This window comes from Suillus clintonianus (genome assembly GCF_016758775.1).
Source record: "Suillus clintonianus strain FC179 chromosome Unknown DEU56scaffold_41, whole genome shotgun sequence".
Classification (NCBI taxonomy): Eukaryota; Fungi; Basidiomycota; class Agaricomycetes; order Boletales; family Suillaceae; genus Suillus; species Suillus clintonianus.
Genome location: NW_024539265.1, coordinates 1 through 21154, shown reverse-complemented (window position 1 = coordinate 21154; position 21154 = coordinate 1). Strand labels below are relative to the sequence as shown.

Here is a 21154-nt window from a genome sequence, read left to right as displayed (position 1 = left end):
TCGCAATAGAGGAAAATGGCACTGGAGGGCAGCGGCAGACTCGGCTGTTCCTCACGATCGGGACCAGTGGCACAATTTACGTCACTCATCCCACCCACTGCTTCATTTCAACCCATGAGCACTCCTGCAGTAAATTCCAGCTGGTTAGAACTTCATGGACGTGGAACGCACTGTGGATATCATGGACTGGTGCTATATAACTAGCATTGAATCGTTCGTTATCCATGAAGCAATGTTTTGACTTTGTCCGAATCAGTGAAACCGAAGAGGCTTCGGTCTGTGACCAAGTACAGGAAGGAATGGCTACCCTGATAGTCTGACCACACGGTAACGTTATATTTCCGTCTCAAGTTTTCCGTTTCATGTTTTTTCTTTCTCCAGCACCACCATACTGACCGCTCACTAAAGTCATTCGAACGAGTTAAAACTTTTATATAAACACTCCCGATGACAAGCCACTCATTTAACCAGTCCTTCCTTTCAATTACTTTAACACAGGGTAGCACGAGCTCATTGCGCAAGGGTAGCATCGAGACAAACTTTGATATAGAGGAAAAACAAAGTGTCGAGGAGAAACAAATTGTCGAGGAGCTCAACCCAGGAGAACGAGCACGCATTCTGCGCAAGCTCGATTGGCATCTGTTACCATTCGTGTCGTTATTGTACATGCTGTCATTCTTGTGAGTCTGTTTAATACCTCCTTCTCTAGTGGTGCTTCTTATTTCGCGCTGCCTTCAGAGACCGGGCCAATGTCGGTAAGTGGTGGGATATGTACATCATACTTTCTATTCATCACCATCACCACTGGCAGGAAACGCGAAAGTCGCTGGCATGTCTAAAGACCTGCATTTGACCGGCTTCAAGTACAACATTGCTGCGGCCGTCTTTTTTGTACGTAATATGTCGTGCTTTTGTTCTATGCAATATCAACGCGCCTCCTCTAGATTCTGTACAGCTTTGCCGAGGTCCCCTCGTATGTTTAAAATCAAAAGCAGCGTATTCGTTCTCAATGTTTGGATAGGAATATTGCGCTGAAGCTATTCAGACCATCGCGCTGGAGTACGTTTACCTCTGCCCTGTTATCCCCACCGCCTGACAATAGTCTAGTACCGGTTATCATGGTCGCGTGGGGTCTTGTGATGACCCTTATGTGTCTCGTTGATTCATTTCGATCTCTAGTCGTGTGCGTAGATTGTACCTATCTGGTGAAAATTGACGCATTAAAGTATGCGACGGTAGAGCTCGGCTGTTCCTTGGCTTGACAGAAGCGGGATTATTCCCTGGAGTGACCTACTACATATCTCTCTGGTATCCACGCTCTGAACAGTCCAAGCGCATTGCCATATTCTTTTCTGCAGCAACAGTCGCAGGTGAGTAATATTTCATTATAAGCATAGAGTTCCATTTTATTTAAGTTTTCTTTGGTCGTCAGGCGCTTTCGGCGGACTCCTTGCGTGAGTCTTCAAAGTTTCAACCCGCTGTCGTGCTTGACCTGTTCATGCATACAGGTATTGTATCGAGCATTTGGAGGGGTAAGTAATTTATGGTCATTGATAGGCCATCAGTGATTCGTTGATTAGTGTCGGAGGATTGCATGGTTGGCAATGGATTGTATGTTTGCGTGTTTTCAGGCTGAATTGTCACTCATTTTACGTGCACTACTAGTTTCTCCTAGAGGGCATTGGTCAGTCTGTTGAATCTCAGAGGCAATTCAGACATTCATCTTCCATCAGCCACCCTGCTCGTGGCATGTCTCTCCTTTTTCTTCATGCATGATGTGGGTTCACGCATTTATTGTGCATTTCACTGATTATTTGGACTTCTTAGTATCCCGAAACGGCCAAATTTTTGACCGAGACAGAGAGAGCATTCGTGATAGATATGCTCAAACGGGATGCGAATAATCTCGCCACTCACTATCATATTCGATTTGTCATGCAGGCCATGAAGGATTACAAGACTTACATTCAAGTTCTTATCTATATTGGGTACTCCCTGCCTTCTGTTATTTTTCATTCACGAGCTGAGTCCTTTGTTAGGCTGCTCGTCCCTGTTTACGCTATCGCTCTCTTTACGCCGACTATCATCCACGAGCTTGGCTATTCCGCTACCGCTGCTCAGTTGCTCTCAGCCCCACCATTTATTGCTGGCTGTATTACCACAATCCTAGTTGGAGTCTACTCTGACAAGTACAATATTCGTGGCCCATTTATCATCGGTGGCGCTTTCGTGTCTATTGTGGGATATATCTTGCTTTATTGTGGCGGACATGCGGGCATGTCATATACTGGAGCTTGTCTAGCTGCTATTGGTGTCTATCCAACCATCGCGGTTGACCTTGCTTGGGCAGGCTCGAATGCAGGAGGCGACTTGAAGCGTGGAGTTGTGATAGCGATGGTCATTGGCCTTGGAAACCTGGGAGGGTACGTCATGTCATCACAAATATACATCGTCCGCTCAAACCCTGTCTTAGTATCTGCTCGTCATTCATTTACATTGACCCACCAAATTTCCACATTGGCCATGGCACTATCATTGGATTCCTCTTTCTCTCGTATGCCTCCCCAGTTTTTCGGACTGCAATATCATTTAACGAGTTTCCGCTACAGAATTTCCCTGAGCCTGTTCGCTATGTGGGACTATAGCCGGCTTAACAAAAAGAAGCAAGCGCAGTGTCAGGCGGAAGGCATTACTGACAGCAGAAGAGCTGAATTTAAGGACATGGGCGATGCCAGTCCGCTGTTTAGGTGAGCTCCATAACTCATCCACAACCTTCGCTGATCTGAATATACAAGATATGCCATCTAAAACATACGCCTGACCAATTGCAAGTCGCTTAATTGAATATATGTTAACTTCTGGAGTAATAAATATCTACCATTCATTTGTGGTTTAAAATTTAAATAACAGTTGAAATTGCACAATTTTTATGGCTACTTCGTATTAAACATCTACTAAGAACATGATACTGCTCTTGCGACTTTGAAAGATGATCAGATAAAGATCAGTTCTCTTCGGCAATGTAAGTGAATCTGTCACGGTAGCGTTAAACCGTAAGGACCGATTGGTAGTGTGTAAGGCAGGCTCACTTAGGTTTCAATCCACTTTTTTCAAGAACAAGTTCCAAAAGTTCGTACTAATGATGGTGGCCCGAGCAGCCAAACTGCCCTCCACCAAAGGATCGATTCCGAATCCGCATCTGGCCGATCTCCAAGTCGTTGACCGATTTTTGCACGAGGCGCTGCTTTCATAGAGAAGAGTAGACGAAGAGTTTTGGGGTACAGTAGTCGACATGACGTGTAAATGCAAACGACAATATCTGGTTCATTCAACATTGTGCCTATTTCAGGCTACGGCTACCTTGTCTCTGGTAAATCAACCCAGGTCCTAGGCGGCTCAAATCCACGACTTTTCTCATCCTCGGTCTCAAGCTTCAGATATTAGCCATGCACAGATGGGCCACATCAAGAAAAGGCCCCAGGATTGATGAAGCTATTGACGATGGGTGCGCATGTTAGTTGAAGGTACTCGTTCCATGGTGCAGAAGGTGACTAGAAAGCGTGAGTAGGCCTGAGTCGGCTCGTACGATGTACTCAAGTAGAAGACGAAGCTGCGAACGACCAGGGTACACAAAACCTCAGGTAAATATTCTAGGGGAAAATAACACGAGAGAGGATATAAAAGCGAGATATCAAGAATGCAAGAGTATCAGGGACATGTCTACAAAAAACAGGATAAAAGTGGATCACAGATAATCAACTTGTGAATATGTACGAGACGCAGCAATACGACGTACGTAGAACTACACACCGATATGAATGAAAACCATCCTCTGCTCGAGCGGCACTTTTGTCATCACGGTGTGTGTAGCACGGTTGAGTGCCCAGGCCGCCTTCGTACAGTCTATGACACCATCCTCCAGGTCTTCAAACATCTTCTCGTAAAAAGCTTCCACGACATGTTTTACGAGAGCGTCACTGACCCCCCACAGCGTGCCAACGACGCTCTTGAACCCCGAAAACTGGAGTCCAGCTGCGAGGTGGATAGCTTCGTCGGGTGTGTCCTTATCGCCGACGGCGGTATGACATGCTGACAAGAATGCAAATTCAGCTTGTGGGGAATTGTTCTCCATGATGTCGAGCAGCGTAACAGGTTTGTCTCTCATGGCGAAATATGAGTTATAAGGCTGCTCAAGATCTTGCTTGCCGTGACAAGCGAGGTGCACCCAGGTGTTGCGCTGCAAAGCGTTGAGCGCACCTGCTTGTGTGGCTTCGTCTTTCGAAATGTTAGTGAACTTGATGTTGGGAGGAACGAGTGTATGGACAAGCTCAAGCTCACTGTCAACAGCCGGGAGCACGTCACCTTGCCCTGCGCCTGGTTGACTTTGTCCGATCGCCGCGAAGGACGGAGTCGCACGCGTCTTCATCGCCTGCCGAGCTCTAATAAGAGCTGAAAGTGTGGGTGTATAAGAGCAGACGTAGAGATCCTCCAGGCATGACTCGCTCCCAGAGCGATCTGCATTCATTCGGAAGGGGTTAGCTGCATGGAGAGGGATGGACATGAAGGCTGCCGTCGGACACAGCCATATTCGAGAGCGATGCCGCAATTTCAGGTCATGCTGGAGGACATTAATGATGGGTAGCATGATCTCGTCCCACACTACCCGCAAGAGCACTTGCAACTTCTTCCTTGGCTGCTCTGGGCGCATACGAACTGTATGCAGGATTGCCGTAGCAAAATCGTCTTTGAGCTTCTCTAGATGTGGTAGAGTCATGCGCAGGAGGTGAACATGGTAGGCCTCCCCTGACGTCGGGACAACAATGGCGCTGCATGAGTATTGGCTGGCAATGAGGATGATTACTGGGCCATTGCGTGCCGCTACTTGCAAGTCTTCGTACAAAGGTGGAAGTAGGAACCGCGAGAAAGCTTGAATATTACGTATTTCAGCTACTGCAACTTCCCATTGCCTTGTAAGTCTCCGATACTCCGTTGCTGCTCGATCCGCAGCGGCTCGGTCTGTGCTACCCGCGGAACCCTGGGCGTCAGAAAGATGTTTGCTGAGCTCCGAGAACTTGTGAGCTAGGTTGGGATTCGTGGACTGGAGGCCTTCGAGTGGACTCCTCAGGCGAGAGGCCAATGACCACTGTTGGCCACGTCCCTGCTCCGCAAGTTCGACTGCGCATCGGAGATTGTCACTGCGGATGGCACATGATGCTGCATCCACAGGCAGTGATCTGGCATCTTGGAAGGCGGCGACAGCTTCACGCCGCGAAGTGGTGGATGATCGTGTTGAGATATGTGCGTCAAGAAGCTCGAAAAACACCGCATATGCCTCGAGCGCAGATTCATGACCAGAAGCCTCAGCATCAATAATCCAGCGCCACGCTGATAGAATGCGATTTGGAAAGCCTTGGGTAGGGTGCATTGATGCAAGTCTGGAGTGCTCCATTGCAGATGACAAATCAGTGGGTTTGTGTTGTATGCTATAACGAGATAGATAAGCCTGTTGCAGCCATGCATGACTGGAGCATCTATCTGGGTGCAGTGAAGGCAATGCCTCCAATGATTCTTGGCAGAGTCGAATAGCCTCCTCAATATCTTCATCATTCTGAGTTTGCGTGAAACGAGAACACAGCGCCGAGCTCAAATTGTAAAGATGTCTATGGCGCTGTGGATCATCAAGCTGCTTTGACCGAAGAGATTCGCGATACAGATCAATGGCCTCATTAAGATCCTGGATGACATGCAGTTTGTCATCTCTCTCTTTGAGCGTGAGGGCAAGGTTGTGAAGCGTGGTGTCACGACGTGGATGCCCAGGTGGGAGCAACGTCAGTGCCTCGCGATGGAGGCTGACAGCTCGGTTGATGTTATCAACGTCACCGTGTTTGTTGAAACGGGTGCGGAGGACTTGCCCTAGGTTGTCCAATGAGAAATCACGTTTGTTGTGCCCAACAGGCCGCAGACGCAGCGCTTCTTCGTGCATGGAGATGGCCTCGTCAAGGTCATGAGATTTGCCTTGGTGATCAAAGCGGGATCGGAGTGAGAAACAAGTTGTTCAGGTAGGTATCACGGTCAGAATGCCCCTCGGGGCACAGAGAAACGGCTTCACGACCAAGTTGTATGCACTCTTCTAGATCATCAATGCTGCCATGCTGGTTAAAGCGTGCCTCAACTGCCTGTGCAAGGATGTCGAGGGCCCTGGGACGGTATTTGTGGCCCAGAGGGCAGAGCTCGACCACGACTCGTCGAAGGTGGATCCCTTCGTCAGATGCATCGATCGGAAGTTTGTTGCATTCGGCAATCACATAATCGACCTCACTGTCTACGCCGATGCTACGAAGGTAGATCCCCTCTGGACAGAGGGGCAGTAGCTTGCAGCACAGCTGCAGGGATTCATGAATGAAGACGGCGGTGCGCTCCTTGTTGTGGCGCCAGGTTAATGCGAAAATGAGTTGAAAGAGAGATAATGTGTGGTTGGGATGGCCCTGCGGACGCAATGCAAGGGCTTCGCGGAAGAGGGAAGTGGTGGTATCAATGTCTTGAAGATCGTTTTGAATGTAGCCTTGAAGGCGGGCCCGCGCGAGGTTGGTGAGAGCTGCTGCGTGGTCAGGATGGTCGACCGGACAGCGGTGCAGAACCGACCGAAAATGCTGTAAAGCATCGTTCAGGCGAGAGACTGTCTTCCTGGTCATGTATTCGGTATATCGTGCGTGGCCCGCATCTGTTTCTCGAGCAATCTCGCAATCTACGAGGGGCTACAGTTGACATTCCGTCAGCAAAAGCTAACCGCAGAGGCTAGCGTCACCCACGTCAAATAGAGCACTTTCCTGATTATCACAAGCATCTACAACAGCGGCCTTCAGCATGAGTGAGGGAGTGACACCGCGGATGGGTGGGAAGGACAGTTCTACAGGATATGAGTAGATACGCATGAATGAGAAGTAGGTTACTCACCGAATGGTTCATCTCCATGATCGAGTAACTCATCCCACGATGTTTGAAGTTTTCCTACGATTTCACCATTGCCCAGCATTCGATCGAGCTCAAAGGACGCTCTGATCTCCACTGATAATGAAGGTGATGCCTGTGTTCTATAAGCCGAGGATGAGTACTCGAATCGCGTCCGAAAGTTTTCAGGGACTTTACAGGGTCATGGAATCTCCCCATGCGACAGATTTATCGGATGACAAGACTCTGACGGTTGATTTCCAGCGCTTCCTTGAGTTGACATTGATGGACACGTAAATGCCTGCGGGTATGCGCTCAGAAGGGACTTGAAGGTTTTTTGCGCTTCTGACTGTAGATAGAGTGTGAGGATCTCAAAGAGATACGAAGGTGGTGCGGAGTGACCCACCTTCAAGTCTGATGTATTGCCTTGCAATGCTAGTAGTAGGCGTGATGGTGCGACGAAACAAACGACGAACAGCACGGTGCATCGGAGATTGAGTGGCGTACAGAATGAGCGGTAGGAGAGGATAGGCTAGTAATAGGTGATGACACGTGTATTTCCATGTTGTTGAGGGCTGTTCGGCAGGATAGACGCTGGTATAATTAGACTAAGCGCTGAGACCATTGACAAAGATGACCGAGTAGAATTAACGGGAGAACCTGTGGGTGGGCAATGTGGAGGTCAGACACATCAGAAAAAGTGGCACGCCAACGTTATGCGAGACTGAGCGTTCTATGATGTTTGCTACTCCTGGACGATACGACTCATTTGGCACACGAAGGAAAAATGAAGAATCGAGTTTATTTCCCAAGTTAAATACAAACCGGTGAAAACGATGCCAAATATTGTTGAGTTGCAATACGAATCACGAACCGTCGGAGTTAGGTTGGAATACCAACGTTGCCAACCACGGACGGCGCATATATATATCACTTACTTATTGTTCCCCGCTTTCCCTCAGTCCGTTCTATCTGACTGAGGAGACTGATACTGTCTAGCATCAACAAATATTGGGGGGAAGGATGACTGAAAGTGTCACTGAAACACCAGGAATGGTTTGCGGGTGTATGAGACGGAATTCAGATGATATAGCTGAACGCGGCAGACGTTACAATGAGTGATGAAGAGAGTGAATGCGACCTGGAACAAGGACAATTAGTAGCACATTAGTCTTTACGATACCTGGGCAACATGTCTACCGTTGATCGAGTTGTCGTGTTTTCCTGAGCAGCGGGAGACTCAACTACCAGCAAACGTGTCGCCCAGTGTATTTCTTGGTTCGAACTTCTGAATCGTCCAATTGTAGTTTTCGCAAACAACAGGACTTGCCAAAATCAGACAATTATGTCAGCTCAAGTGATGTTCAGCCACAAACCAAACACCTAAAGATATTGTCAACAGTTTGCAAGTTGGCTTCGACCATATCGACTTTAGAATGCATCTATACAACCTAACGCTGCAGCCCCCGGCGGCAGCTACGCAAGCTATCGTTGGTAATTTTTCTGGCGCTCGAACTCAGGAAATCATCATCTCCCGTGGCACTCGACTGGAGCTCTTGCGCCCAGATGTTCAAACTGGCAAACTATCAACAGTTATTGCCTCTGATGTCTTTGGCTCTATTCGTTCTCTAGCAGCTTTTCGTTTGACAGGCAGTACCAAGGGTGAGCCCCTCGTACGTATCTTCTTTTGTTCCTTCTTATTCATACTCTGTTCTCAGACTACGCAATCGTAGGCTCGGATTCTGGTCGCATCATCATTCTCGACTATGATCCGAAGTCGAGCAGTTTCGTGAAGCTGCATCAAGAAACCTTTGGCAAGTCTGGAGCGCGACGCATTGTACCCGGACAATACCTCGCGACGGACCCCAAGGGCCGTAGCGTGATGATCTCATCAGTAGAGAAAGCTAAACTTGTATACATCTTGAACCGAGATGCTGCAGCTAATCTCACGATTTCGTCGCCTCTCGAAGCGCACAAGAACAATGCGATCATTCACCATATCGTGGGCCTTGACGTGGGCTTTGAGAACCCATTGTTTGCTGCTCTTGAAGTCGACTACTCTGAGTCTGATCAAGATCCTACAGGGGAAACGTTCAACAATGCGGAGAAGGTGTGTTTTGTGATCATTTTTCGTGTAATGACTGATGAGTTCCTAGATGCTGACATACTACGAACTTGATTTGGGCCTTAACCACGTCGTTCGAAAATGGAGCGAAGCTACAGATCCACGTGCCAATTTACTGGTTCAAGTCCCCGGTGGCCAAGTCGCATCCACAGATCGTTTCGACGGACCGTCTGGTGTTCTTGTTTGCTGTGAAGACCATATCATCTACCGACACATGGACCGACCGCAACATCGTGTCCCCATCCCACGAAGACAACACCCACTCGAAGATCGTCAGCGAGGCGTCATCATCGTTACGGCCGTCATGCACAAAATGAAGGTTAGTCCTTCGCAGCTTGTTACCATATCTTGATTAATATGTTCCCGTAGGGTGCTTTCTTCTTCCTCCTTCAAAGCGAGGATGGTGACCTCTTTAAGGTCACGATTGACCATGAAGAAGACGAAGTTAAGGCATTAAAAATCAAGTATTTTGACACTGTCCCTGTGGCATCCAGTCTTTGTATTCTTAAATCTGGTTTCCTTTTCGTTGCATCCGAGTTCGGGAATCAGTGAGTCTCAATTTATCTTCTCGCAAGAAGTTTTCTGACTTCGATTTCAGTTATTTGTACCAGTTCCAGAAATTGGGTGACGATGACAATGAACCTGAGTTTAGCTCGACGTCGTATCCAGCCACCGGAATGGCAAATCCCACCATTTCTTTACCTCATGCACACTTCCGGCCACGACCACTGGACAATCTTGCTCTTGCAGACGAAATGGAATCTCTAGACCCGATAATAGACTCCAAGGTGATGAACCTATTACCAAACTCAGATACGCCCCAGATTTTTACCGCCTGTGGACGTGGAGCACGGAGTTCTTTCAGAACACTTCGCCACGGTCTTGACGTCGAAGAATCCGTCAGTTCAGAGTTGCCGGGTATTCCCAATGCGGTTTGGACAACCAAGCGGCGCGAGGACGGTATGTCTTTTTTTTCATAGTATTTCTTAACAACATCCGCTGATGGCTACTTGCAGATGAGTTTGATACCTACATTATTCTCTCATTCGTCAATGGAACTCTTGTCCTTTCCATCGGAGAAACAATTGAAGAAGTGCAGGACACCGGTATCCTGTCATCAGCGCCCACTCTTGCTGTCCAGCAAATTGGTGCTGACGCCCTCCTGCAGGTGCATCCACATGGCATTCGTCATATCCTTGCGGACCACCGCGTCAATCAGTGGTCAGCGCCTCAAGGAAAGACTATCGTCACCGCTACGACAAACAAACGCCAAGTGGTTGTTGCCCTGAGCTCTGCTGAGCTTGTTTACTTCGAACTCGATCTTGATGGTCAGCTGAACGAATATCAAGATAGGAAAGCGATGGGTTCAACTATCACAGCTCTAAGCATAGCTGAGGTGCCTGAGGGGCGCCAAAGAACACCCTACCTGGTAAGCCGTACTACATCGAGTTAGAAATAAATTACTTACTCATATCTTACTAGGCTGTCGGATGCGAGGATCAAACCGTTCGAATAGTGTCGCTTGACCCAGAGAGTACACTGGAAACCATTAGTTTGCAGGCGTTGACAGCACCACCGTCAACTATTTGCATTGCTGACATGCTGGATGCGAGTATCAACAAGACGCAGCCTACCATGTTTGTTAACATTGGTCTCCAAAATGGCGTTCTCCTGCGAACCGTACTTGATCCTATCAACGGGCAGCTAACTGATACTCGGACTCGGTGGGTTGTTTCGCCAATTGGAGAATTTTAGCTAACTGTTTTCAATTAGGTTCCTCGGGAATCGGCCAGTCAGACTGGTTCGTGTTCAAATCCAGGGGAATCCAGCCATCCTAGCGCTCTCGTCCAGATCCTGGTTGAATTACACGCATCAAAATCTCATGCATTTCACTCCTTTGATTTTCGATAACTTGGACTACGCGTGGAGTTTCTCCGCTGAGCTCAGTCCTGAGGGCCTCATTGGCATAGCCGGCAGTGTCCTTCGGTAAGTGATCCTATTCATCACGTCCTGTCGAAGATGCGAATAGAGATACCGGATGAACCTCTGAGGAGGACATGCCGAAAATTTTTGAATACCAATTGTTCCTACTGAGACTTCCTTCTTCCGTTGTTTTTCGAATTAACGCTGATTGCCGTTTCCTTGTCAGCATCTTTCAGATACCAAAATTGGGCATGAAATTGAAGCAAGATTCAATTCCGCTATCCTTGACCCCTCGAAGGTTTATATCACACCCCAAAAATCGCCACTTTTATCTTATTGAGGGCGACCACCGTGTCTTGGGCGATGAGGCCGCCAACACACGGTTACAGGCGATGGTGAGTCTTATCCATTATCTTGCGACTATCCTGGGCTTATCCTTTTTTCAGAGGGAAGCAGGACAGCATGTTGATCAAGAAATGCTTGATCTACCTCCCGAGATCTTTGGACGGCCGAAAGCGGCAGCAGGGAATTGGGCATCCGCAATCCGCATTATCGATCCTGTTGAGGTAAGGCCGTATTGTAACTGGTCGATGCGTGAGGGCTCACATCTACGTTTTCTAGGGCAAGACCGTTGCGGTTATAACACTAGACAACAACGAGGCAGCCTTCAGCCTTGCTTTCGTACAATTTGCTGCACGAAACAACGATCTACATCTTGTCGTAGGCACTGCGCAGGATACCTTATTGTCTCCGCGGTCGTGTACCAGTGGTTTCTTGCGAACGTATCGTTTCACCGAGGATGGCGTGGGATTGGAGCTTCTTCACAAGGTGCAGTGATATCTTGATGAATACTTCAGTTCTCTGACGCTTTCATTTAGACAGAGACAGACGATGTCCCCCTGGCTGTCATGGGATTCCAAGGACGTTTGGTTGCTGGGGTTGGAAAGGCTCTTCGGATATATGAGATTGGTAAGAAGAAGCTCCTACGGAAAGCGGAGAACAAAGTAAGCACACACCAACATTGTACCTTTGGTTTGCTTACCTTCGTATTTCAGACATTTTCTACTGCCATTGTTACCCTCAACACCCAGGGTTCCCGCATAATTGTTGGCGACATGCAAGAGTCAATACATTACGCAGTATACAAGGCACCAGAGAACCGCCTGCTCATCTTCGCTGATGACACTCAACCCAGATGGATTGCTGCAGCGACGATGGTGGATTACAATACCGTCGCCGCAAGTGATCGCTTCGGCAACGTCTTTGTCAACCGCCTTGATGCAAAGGTCTCTGACCAAGTAGATGATGACCCCACAGGTGCTGGTATCCTCCATGAGAAGGGCATATTGATGGGTGCCCCTCACAAAACCAACATGTTGTGTCACTTCCACGTTGGTGATCTTGTCACCTCGATACACAAAGTGTCACTTGTTGCTGGTGGTCGTGAGGTGTTGCTCTACACTGGCATTCACGGAACCATCGGGATACTCGTGCCTTTCGTGTCCAAGGAGGATGTAGATTTCATCTCAACGCTGGAGCAACACATGCGCACGGAGCAGGGCAGTCTTGTAGGCCGGGATCACTTGAGTTGGAGAGGGTATTATGTGCCAGTGAAGGCAGTTGTTGATGGAGATTTGTGCGAGACATATGCTCGGCTGCCAGGGTCGAAGCAGAGTGCGATTGCTGGAGAACTTGACCGCTCAGTAGGAGAGGTGCTCAAAAAGCTGGAGCAGTTGCGTGTGACTGCTAGTGGTTTCTAGGTGTTTATGTGCAGTCATATTGTAGACTGATCATTGTATTGTACTCAAACTGAATATCTTTCTTTCTTGTGATTCCATTCACTGAATTCAATCAACGAAAACAGAAAGAGGTAGAATGACGTTGCAGCTCATTGCAGGTGACCCGAAATTCTGACAATTGTGGCAAGCTTGAAATACCTCCGCACGATCTAAACTCCCACCCGCTTCCTTCCTTCAGCCTCCTTCGTCATCCTAAACCTTTTCAAAAGCCAGAACAAAGCCAGGATGTTGAACATTGGTGCACGTAGTATTGTGAACACGTCCCGCGTGCGGGCAATCCAGGCAACGCGGTCGTACGCGACCAAGGAGGCAGCCCCCGTGACCCTCAAGAACCACAAGGTGCTATCGACAGACTGAATGCTAATCCCCTCTGACAATGGCGCGTATTTTCAACGCGTATTCTCGTGTCTAGTATACCGTCCATGCTATCGCTGCCGGGCAGGGTCGTAAGGGTGAAGTCGGGTCATTAGACGAGACCCCTTTCTCTCTGCACCTCGCGATGCCCAAGGTATTGGGTGGCAAGGGCGACGGGACAAATCCTGAGCAACTATTTGCCATGGGCTACGCATGTGCGTATAGTATTATTACTTTAAAATCGCGTGGCTTGCACTGAATATATGCGTCACGAATGTAGCGTGTTTCCTAGGAGCCCTGCAGATGATGGCGGGCAAAATGGGAAAGAAGGATGCCGCAAGGAACGCCGTGATCCACACAACCGTACATCTCGGAGAAGCGGAAGGGCTGGGGGGGTTCGGGCTTGCCGTGGATATTAAGGTCGAGGGTGTGGAAGATGAGGAACTGATCAAGGCTGGACACGAGGTACGTTTCCCCTACTCACGCGTGGCCTCCGGTACACACGCATATATTGTGTCCCGCTGACTGTGGTACTCCTCCCAGGCTTGTCCCTACAGTCGTGCACTTGTGCATGGCGCAGTTGTGAATGTTTCTAAGGCATAGGTACACTTTTAGGCCTCGGGCCTCAGGAATTGACTTCATAGTTTTCATGTGACTTATTGTTCGCGCGTATCACAGTCCTTGAGAGTGTCACTGCAGGCTGAGAGATAGTGCATGCTAACCATAGCATACATAATACTTTGGTGATTCAACGTTCAGCCCATCAACCAGTCCGTATGATACTACAAGTACACTGGGCAAGTATATTTCGGGGTTCGTGAAGCATAAACTAACAACAGAGGGTTGACAGAACCGACAAAACAGGATTACGCGCGTCTGCAGCGCTTTTACAAAGAGCTCCTGTACCACTTCTCCTCGACACCATCAGCCTTCGTCAAGTATGGCATCAAGTCACTCGTCAAAAATTCGCTTGGCCACTGTTGCCTGATTTGACCCATGAGATACTTGGTGGCAATTTTTAAGTGGTTGTCCTTGACGCCCGGGGCGATCTTCTTGATCCCGGGCGTTTGCTCTGCGATGATGCGGTCGACATACTGTGTGGTAATCTCCACGCCAGTGTCAATACGTGCGCTGTATTTAACCCACTGCCAGAGCTGCACACGTGCGATCTCAGCAGTAGCCGCATCCTCCATTAAATAGTTGACAGGAATGCAGCCATTGCCGCCGATCCAGGCTGCACAGTAGGCAAGAGCCACAGAGACATTGGAGCGGATGCCGTCCTCGGTGATCTTTCCAGGAACGCTGGCACTCAACAAGTCCGCGGCAGCAACTTTCACATCCTCACGTCTGACGTGATACTATAACCAATGCGTGAGCAATAGGAACAGGCAAAACGGTACCGCCGATGCGAACCTGGTTAGGACCGAGCATATTTTCGTCGAACACCTTGCGAGCAATGTGATTGATTAAGGGGTGCGCAATCCAGGTGCCATCATGGCCAGCTGTGACCTCGCGGAGCTTGTCTTCTCGAACCTTGTCCATCGCCACCTCGTTGGCTTGAAGGTCATCCTTGATAGGAATTTGAGCAGACATGCCGCCCATAGCAGCAACCTTCCTCCTAAAACATTATGAGTACTTATCAACATACACGAAACGTGGCATTACCTGTGACAAGTTTGGATTAAAAGACGCACATACGAATCCATAAAAGGTACTGTCATAGTAACATCCTTCCTGTCTGGTAAGACGGCGCTTCTGTCCGCCCTCCGCTTCTTGATGGCACTGAAAATATAGTCCCATCTAAAAATACACACGGAAGTGAGCGAGCAGTATACGCATATAGGGTGCTCCTCACCTTCCGCAATTCAATCCAGCAGAGTGGTTTCTAAGCTCAAAGAGAATTTCTTCCATTTGGAATGCCGCGGGAAGTGTCTCGATGAGGACAGTCGCCCTAATGGTATTGTGGGGTATTCCAATGTAGGACTGAGAAAATAGGAAGACGTCGTTCCATAGACGGGCCTCGAGATAGTGCTCCATCTTGGGAAGATAAAAGTAAGGGCCCGAGCCCCCCTTGATGAGCTCGCGGGCATTATGGTAGAAGTAGAGTCCAAAGTCGAAGAGAGAGCCCGAGACAGGGGTGTTGTCGACCGTGACACGCGTCTCGTCCAGGTGCCAGCCCCTAGGCCTAGACCAAAATATGAACAATTGCATGCGGAGCGGAAAGAATATATTCGTACCGAACGATAAGCACAGCTGGATTCGCAGACAGCTTGTATTGCTTCCCACCAGACTCGAAGTCGATCTGACGCTTGATTGCGTCCCGCAAGTTGACTTGCCCGTTAATCATGTTTGCAAACGTAGGAGCACTGGAGTCTGAAGATCTTATATTAGCGCAATTCTTAGTATCATGAATGGTCTGCGAACCTTCAAAATCTGCCATGAAGGTTTTCGCGCCACTGTTCAGAGCATTGATGACCATCTTACGGTCAGTAGGACCGGTGATCTCAACGCGTCTGTCTTGAAGACCAGGTGCAGGGGGCGCGCAGTGCCATGAGGGCTCAGCACGGATGTGAGCTGTTTCAGGAGGAAAGTCAAGAGGCACTCCCGAGTCAAACCTGCGCTGTGCAACGTCGCGCGCGATTAGGAGGTTATGTCTGGTAGACTCAAACGTCCTATGAAGTGCAGCGAGGAAGGAAAGTGCACCGTCGGTAAGAATGTCAACTTGGGCAAGCTGATTGTCCTTTGTGTGAATCTGAACGCCTGGGGCCATGTTTGAGAAAGATGAGTGGAGTTGTGGTAAGTAAGGAAAGAGATTAGATTGTGTGTTATGTACTAGTCTCGGGACTCCGACATACCGCTGGTCGTTCCGAGCCGACGTCATTCTGAGCATGTGTTTATTTCTGCAACAACCACGCAATTACGTGAAACTGAAATTGAACGCGGAGTACAAACGGTCGGATCCACGACACATAAAGCCTACAGATCACCATAAGAACATTGTTGCTGGATCTCCTACGGGGATCCGCTCATACTCCTTATCACGAGGTCTTAGAGCTGGTCTCCATTCCAACTGGGACAGCGACGGGTTCCGAAGGCGCTGCTCGAGGGAACGTTGGGATAAGTATCCTATAGCGATAGATATAAGTAGACTGAACTCACCAAGGATATTTTTCACCGTGCGCTCTCCAACTTTAATCACTCTACGGCACGCCATTTGCCACACCCCTACGCTCACAGAGCCTAGATCATTCATTGAGCCTTTGCGAGCTGATCGCGCTAATGACTGTGGGAATGCTTACCTTTAGGTGCGAAAGGGAATGACATCCACCAGGCAAGTGGGCCAAGCCAACCAGAAGGCAAGTAGAATACTGCAGCCTTTCTGTACCACCAACCAACGAAGAACGACAGTCCTGTCGTAAAGACCCACATCAGAGTATTGAACTTGACTGAGAATGCAGTCTTGCTGGATGCAAGGTCCCCATCTATGAAACACGTCAGTTCGTCGGCAGGCGCCAACGTGTCGTGGAGGCCACGTACTGAGCTTCTCGAGCTCTGCTAGTCTTTTGTCAACACTCCTTCTCAGCTTCGCCCACTTGGCAAATTGATCTTGCGCGCTCGTTTGCAGCAGCTCTTTCTTCGCCGTAAGAAGCTCGACTTTCAGCTGGCGTTGTCGAGCGTATGAGGCATTCATGAAGATTCTGCAGTAGAGACCCCATGCCTAGATGAAAGAGCCTGTAAATCTTGTGTATGAAGCATTTGGAAGAACACCAACAAATTCAAGCAGGACAGTTTTGCCAATCCATGAGATGAGCTCAGTGAGAAAGACAAGCGCGAAAATTGTGAAGATGAGTGACATGGTGGATACGGATAAGCCTTGCAGAGGGAACTCGCAGTGTAAGTACAAGGGAAGGAATTGAGCTGCTCAGTGCTCGGCAAGTTTTGGAGAAACGTCAATTGAACGTCACGACTCAACACTGCATAGCATACAGCCGAACACGTTGGTACTGGCATCACGGTGCTCGCGGCTTTGGCGCCGGATCATCGTGTTCACTAATTGGCCGATTGCAACACAGCAAGTCAAAGGACTTAGACTCAAACGCTTGTGACAAGTCCAGTCTTTAATCGAAAGTTGTGCAGCACGCTCGTCAGAATGTGACAATCACATCAAAATGCGTAAAAAATGTGGACATCATATCTGAGTTCTGTGTTGCGAAGTTGAAACAACGAGTACGATAGTGCACTCTAGGCGATGGGGTCTCAAGGGGACAGGAATGGCTTGATCAAGAAAGAAAGGTCATAGTTGCATGCGGAGGTGGTTGTATAGCCATAATATGCCATTAAGGGGTGATACATGCTGCGTTGCATTGGTGTGGTGCGTCTCTCTGTGTTGTCCCCGCCTCTCCCACTCAACTCCACAGCGCCAAAAACATCGAGAATGAAAGAAAAGGCTGCTCAGATGTTGAGCTTTGTGCGCCTCCAGTGACGGCGTTTAGCGTTGTACTGTAAAGTAATACCCGGATCAGCAACGCTCTCGGTTCCCAGGATCCTCAGCACTTACTTGGATCTTAGTGTCCGTCTTTAGGCGGAACCACTGAGGAATGGGCCTGGAAGTGGTTTATGACTAGGGTGTATTGGCATCAATACACCCCACTCACCTGTTCTGGCGGCCGGCCTTGGCGAGGATACGCTTCGTTCTGAAGGACTTTTGGGAAGGCTTCAAGGAAATAAACCAGTCAGTATGTACATGGAACAACATCCAGCAGCAAAACTCACCATTTTTGTCGATGTCGGGGTCGTTCCTCGCTGTGATGAGATGTGATGAAAAATAAGGTTATCGAGATGGATTCACTGTACAGTTGCTGACTCAGCGGCACGCACGTTACTTTTGTTCCCACACTTCCGGTGTCTGAACGGCTCTGACATACGTGGTCGAACACCGAAGTTAGCGTTCTTGAATCTTGACTATGCAGTTCCTCAAATTTTGGCTCTCCATCCTGGCTTTGGCGGTGTGCGCGCTGGCCGCCGAGCCGCCGAAGGAACTGCAAATCGCAGTCACCTACTTGCCTGATGACTGCCCCACAACCGCGACGACTGGGGACGCCATTAAGGTCCACTACGTGAGTTTTGAGTCACGGCCTGTCTGTGTTGCGTGAATTCACATGGGGCATGAAATGCAGACTGGAACGCTGTTCTCTGACGGTAGCAAGTTTGATTCAAGGTCAGTATACACACTTTCTTTGTTTTTGGACCGAGTAAATTCAGTGACATTTGTTGCAGTCTCGACCGAGGCCAACCATTGCCTATCAAACGTGAGCAGTTTAATTTGCGTCCAAGGTGCCGTACTGACCGTACGTTTATCTAGTCGGTGTGGGTCAGGTAATCAAAGGATGGGACGAAGGTCTCCAAGGCATGTGCCTCAACGAGAAGCGCACCTTGACAATTCCTTCACACATGGCCTACGGTTGGTTTATTCTGGCAATCTACGAGGCACATACTCAATAATAGTTAAACAGGTTCGCGTGCGATGGGCAATAAGATTCCTGCGAATTCTGCCTTGGTCTTCGACGTCGAGCTCGTTAGCCTTCAGAAACGCGACGAACTGTAGACAATTGATGGTCATGCAATAGCATTTATGGATATTAGTCGTGTCAGTGGATTAAATACGTATACTCGAAAACAATTGGACGAGCTAGCCAATAGCTTTCACTTTGGCTGCACTTGCGGCCCCTTGAGCTTCTCTGTCACAAGTTCACTGAATTCCTCCCTGAGGATGGCCTCCCGTCTCTGCCTCTCATCTTTCTGCAACTTCAAGATACCCCTCTTCTCCTCCGCGCTAATAACCTGGTTCTCCTTCCTCATACGCACTGCGTTCATGCGCTTGTGCCTGCTTCCACTCATTACATAGCCAACCGACTCGAACTGAGCAATTTCGTCCGAGGTTAGACCGATTTCACCACGTCGTGGAATACGTGAATCCGTGTCGTCTTGCAAGAAGGCGGCCATGGCGCTACCTTCACCGCGAAGCAGAGCGCTACCATAAGCACGTTCATCGAACTTCTTAGCGATAACCTTGTATAGCGGTTGGGGCCCGAGATCTTCATCAGAATCCTCGTCCGCCGCCTCTCCAGAGTGCGAAGGGATAGTGGTTGGTGGCGGCATGGAGCCAATACTCTGAGCGGCCAAAGACGAAGAAGCAAATGTTGCAGCTGCAGGTTTCTCCACCCACTCGTCTTCTTCGACTGCACGAGGGGGCGACGGGGCACGAACAGGACTTGGGCTTGGGCTGTGAAGATGGCTCTTGCTCTTGCTTCGTCTGCTTCTCTCTCTGTCATCTTCCTCACTATCGTAGCTCCGATGTCTGCTAGGCGCTCGGCTCTTCTTTTCCTTTCTCTCCCTCCGTTCGGCCCTGTCCTTCTCTTTTCGCGCCCGTTTTCGGTCTTTACGCTCCTTCCGCCTGCGCTCATCCTCACTGTCAGAAGAGTCTGTGGGAGTCTCTGCCCGGTCACGCTTAGATTTTCCGCGTGATTTTGTGTCGCGGGAAGGTGAACTGCAAGTTATTTGAGTACGCAACAAATGTCAGCAGGTGAAATGAACACATACAGTGTTCTTGTTGCAGCCTTGGGAGAAGCAGGCCAAATGTTTAGTGTCGATGCGTCTCTTTGGGCTCGACGACTGTATGACAATTAGTATATATCTACTAATTTAAATAACTGCAAACGTACCTCTCCAAATATTCACTCCCCCCGCCTCCGTACGACCCACCAGCATGCGGTGGTCTATCCCTCCCTTGTCGGTTGGGGTACACATTTTCCTGATTCCGCCACGGGGCTTCAGAAGGCGGAGGTGTCGCAGGGCGCTTGTAATATTCAGGACTTCCCCGACGCCGTTCTTTGCTTCGCTCCCTGTCACGATCTCGTCCTCGATCAACGCTCTTGTCGCGCTGCTGTCTATCATCGTCTCTTTTCCTGTCATCCCCTCCATCCCTGTCCTTGTGCCTACTATCATCCCGCCTTTTGTCTCTTTCGCGTTCTCTGCTACGGTCCCGCGCTCCTCGGTTTCGGCCATTGTCTCTCTCTCGTTCACTCTGTCGTGGTGGGCTGCGCGCTCGTGGTGACGGAGAGCGGGCACGTCGGCGGGAGAGGTAAGTATCTTTGGGATCTTGTGGAACCAAGCCCATGCGTGAGGGATGTACAGTCGCCATGTTCAGTAAGTATGCAGTGCAGGGAAAGGAAAGTTAAGGAAGATGTCACTGGATGTGGTGAGCGGCTGTGGAAGAAAAGCGTGGGAATCAATTTAGATGTCCTCTTTTATCAAAGCCTTCTCCTATTGCCAACAAGGAAAACGCATGTAAAGTAGGGAAATTCCATTACTTGGTATCGGAACGTAGCTAATCAATATGATACATACAATGATAGGTGTGTGTGGATTGAGCGGTGTCCAGAGATTAGAGATAAGTAGTCGTACAGGGATGGAAATTTGAGAAGGATATTGGCATATTGCCCATCGAGAATGGAAATGCACAAGTACACCGAAGATCCGATTGAACTGCGATGTCATTGCGGGGGTATCGTCTCGTGGAGCTCGATGTCGTCCGTGTTGGAGTGAGGGGTGTTGAAAAGATACGAGAGCCGCAGAAATCGCCCAGAAACTCATTCATCCACCAACATCATCATATCGTGCTTTGAAAGCCTCCTCCTGGAGTCCCACCGCCTCAAATATTGACGTGAAGACTCCTCGAACACCTCGCATCCCTCAAAAAGGCTCTCAGGCACCACATCCTTCCGTTGCTCCCAAGGCTTGAGGTCCACCACCTCAACGCGGTCAATCGCAACGAGTATCATCCCGAAACTGTAGGCATCAGCCAGTAGCGGATCCTGACACTCCCCGCGGAGAACCTCTGGGGCTGCGAATGGTCGTGTACCTGGGTGTATTTGCTCCACCTTCTTTTGCGGAGCCACAACAGATCCTGCTCGTGCTATGTGTTGGAAAGGATCTACAGGCTCAT

General features: G+C 49.1%; 9 protein-coding genes across 9 annotated transcripts; 4 read left to right on the top strand and 5 right to left on the bottom strand.

Moving 5' to 3' along the window:
* The first annotated feature begins 184 nt into the window (after positions 1 to 184).
* DEU56DRAFT_806885 (major facilitator superfamily domain-containing protein) lies at positions 185 to 2934 on the top strand. Its single transcript, XM_041353364.1, has 17 exons — positions 185 to 680; positions 739 to 755; positions 812 to 891; positions 945 to 973; positions 1022 to 1059; positions 1108 to 1183; positions 1240 to 1370; positions 1433 to 1454; positions 1509 to 1532; positions 1581 to 1611; positions 1666 to 1684; positions 1734 to 1777; positions 1828 to 1988; positions 2040 to 2423; positions 2474 to 2554; positions 2610 to 2747; positions 2796 to 2934. The coding sequence occupies exons 1-17, from the start codon at positions 448 to 450 to the stop codon at positions 2806 to 2808; spliced, it is 1521 nt and encodes a 506-aa protein (XP_041207815.1). The 5' UTR covers positions 185 to 447; the 3' UTR covers positions 2809 to 2934.
* A 417-nt stretch (positions 2935 to 3351) lies between these two features.
* DEU56DRAFT_948832 (CHAT domain-containing protein) lies at positions 3352 to 7436 on the bottom strand (the record flags this gene model as incomplete). Its single annotated transcript, XM_041359090.1, has 6 exons — positions 3352 to 6015; positions 6071 to 6755; positions 6810 to 6907; positions 6955 to 7084; positions 7200 to 7297; positions 7355 to 7436. The coding sequence occupies 6 exons, from the start codon at positions 7434 to 7436 to the stop codon at positions 3803 to 3805; spliced, it is 3306 nt and encodes a 1101-aa protein (XP_041207814.1). The 3' UTR covers positions 3352 to 3802.
* A 948-nt stretch (positions 7437 to 8384) lies between these two features.
* On the top strand, positions 8385 to 12756 carry DEU56DRAFT_913254 (CPSF A subunit region-domain-containing protein; the record flags this gene model as incomplete). The annotated part of the gene is made up of 13 exons (XM_041357502.1): positions 8385 to 8610; positions 8667 to 9058; positions 9105 to 9392; positions 9443 to 9621; positions 9672 to 10033; positions 10090 to 10502; positions 10556 to 10797; positions 10847 to 11059; positions 11223 to 11391; positions 11443 to 11562; positions 11618 to 11824; positions 11875 to 12000; positions 12052 to 12756. 13 exons carry the CDS (start codon positions 8385 to 8387, stop codon positions 12754 to 12756), a joined length of 3642 nt encoding a protein of 1213 aa, XP_041207813.1.
* Positions 12757 to 13020: 264 nt separating this feature from the next.
* DEU56DRAFT_913253 (OsmC/Ohr family) lies at positions 13021 to 13752 on the top strand (the record flags this gene model as incomplete). The annotated part of the gene is made up of 4 exons (XM_041357501.1): positions 13021 to 13134; positions 13208 to 13364; positions 13430 to 13614; positions 13693 to 13752. The coding sequence occupies 4 exons, from the start codon at positions 13021 to 13023 to the stop codon at positions 13750 to 13752; spliced, it is 516 nt and encodes a 171-aa protein (XP_041207812.1).
* A 98-nt stretch (positions 13753 to 13850) lies between these two features.
* On the bottom strand, positions 13851 to 16002 carry DEU56DRAFT_806852 (malate synthase). Its single transcript, XM_041353363.1, has 6 exons — positions 15574 to 16002; positions 15387 to 15522; positions 15005 to 15334; positions 14815 to 14949; positions 14563 to 14767; positions 13851 to 14507 (listed from the first exon to the last, which is right to left on the bottom strand). The coding sequence occupies exons 1-6, from the start codon at positions 15917 to 15919 to the stop codon at positions 14037 to 14039; spliced, it is 1623 nt and encodes a 540-aa protein (XP_041207811.1). The 5' UTR covers positions 15920 to 16002; the 3' UTR covers positions 13851 to 14036.
* On the bottom strand, positions 16003 to 17234 carry DEU56DRAFT_806850 (WRB/Get1 family). The gene is made up of 5 exons (XM_041353362.1): positions 16922 to 17234; positions 16687 to 16867; positions 16449 to 16631; positions 16309 to 16389; positions 16003 to 16246 (listed from the first exon to the last, which is right to left on the bottom strand). The coding sequence occupies exons 1-5, from the start codon at positions 17003 to 17005 to the stop codon at positions 16188 to 16190; spliced, it is 588 nt and encodes a 195-aa protein (XP_041207810.1). The 5' UTR covers positions 17006 to 17234; the 3' UTR covers positions 16003 to 16187.
* Positions 17215 to 17994, bottom strand: DEU56DRAFT_806848 (ribosomal protein L39e). The gene is made up of 4 exons (XM_041353361.1): positions 17923 to 17994; positions 17805 to 17863; positions 17708 to 17753; positions 17215 to 17649 (listed from the first exon to the last, which is right to left on the bottom strand). The coding sequence occupies exons 1-4, from the start codon at positions 17923 to 17925 to the stop codon at positions 17602 to 17604; spliced, it is 156 nt and encodes a 51-aa protein (XP_041207809.1). The 5' UTR covers positions 17926 to 17994; the 3' UTR covers positions 17215 to 17601.
* A 119-nt stretch (positions 17995 to 18113) lies between these two features.
* Positions 18114 to 18754, top strand: DEU56DRAFT_871634 (uncharacterized protein; the record flags this gene model as incomplete). Its single annotated transcript, XM_041355719.1, has 5 exons — positions 18114 to 18266; positions 18327 to 18367; positions 18427 to 18458; positions 18512 to 18610; positions 18663 to 18754. The coding sequence occupies 5 exons, from the start codon at positions 18114 to 18116 to the stop codon at positions 18752 to 18754; spliced, it is 417 nt and encodes a 138-aa protein (XP_041207808.1).
* Positions 18755 to 18814: 60 nt separating this feature from the next.
* On the bottom strand, positions 18815 to 20436 carry DEU56DRAFT_390786 (ras-induced vulval development antagonist-domain-containing protein). Its single transcript, XM_041345980.1, has 3 exons — positions 19872 to 20436; positions 19750 to 19821; positions 18815 to 19696 (listed from the first exon to the last, which is right to left on the bottom strand). Exons 1-3 carry the CDS (start codon positions 20348 to 20350, stop codon positions 18853 to 18855), a joined length of 1395 nt encoding a protein of 464 aa, XP_041207807.1. The 5' UTR covers positions 20351 to 20436; the 3' UTR covers positions 18815 to 18852.
* Between the last annotated feature and the right edge of the window lie 718 nt (positions 20437 to 21154).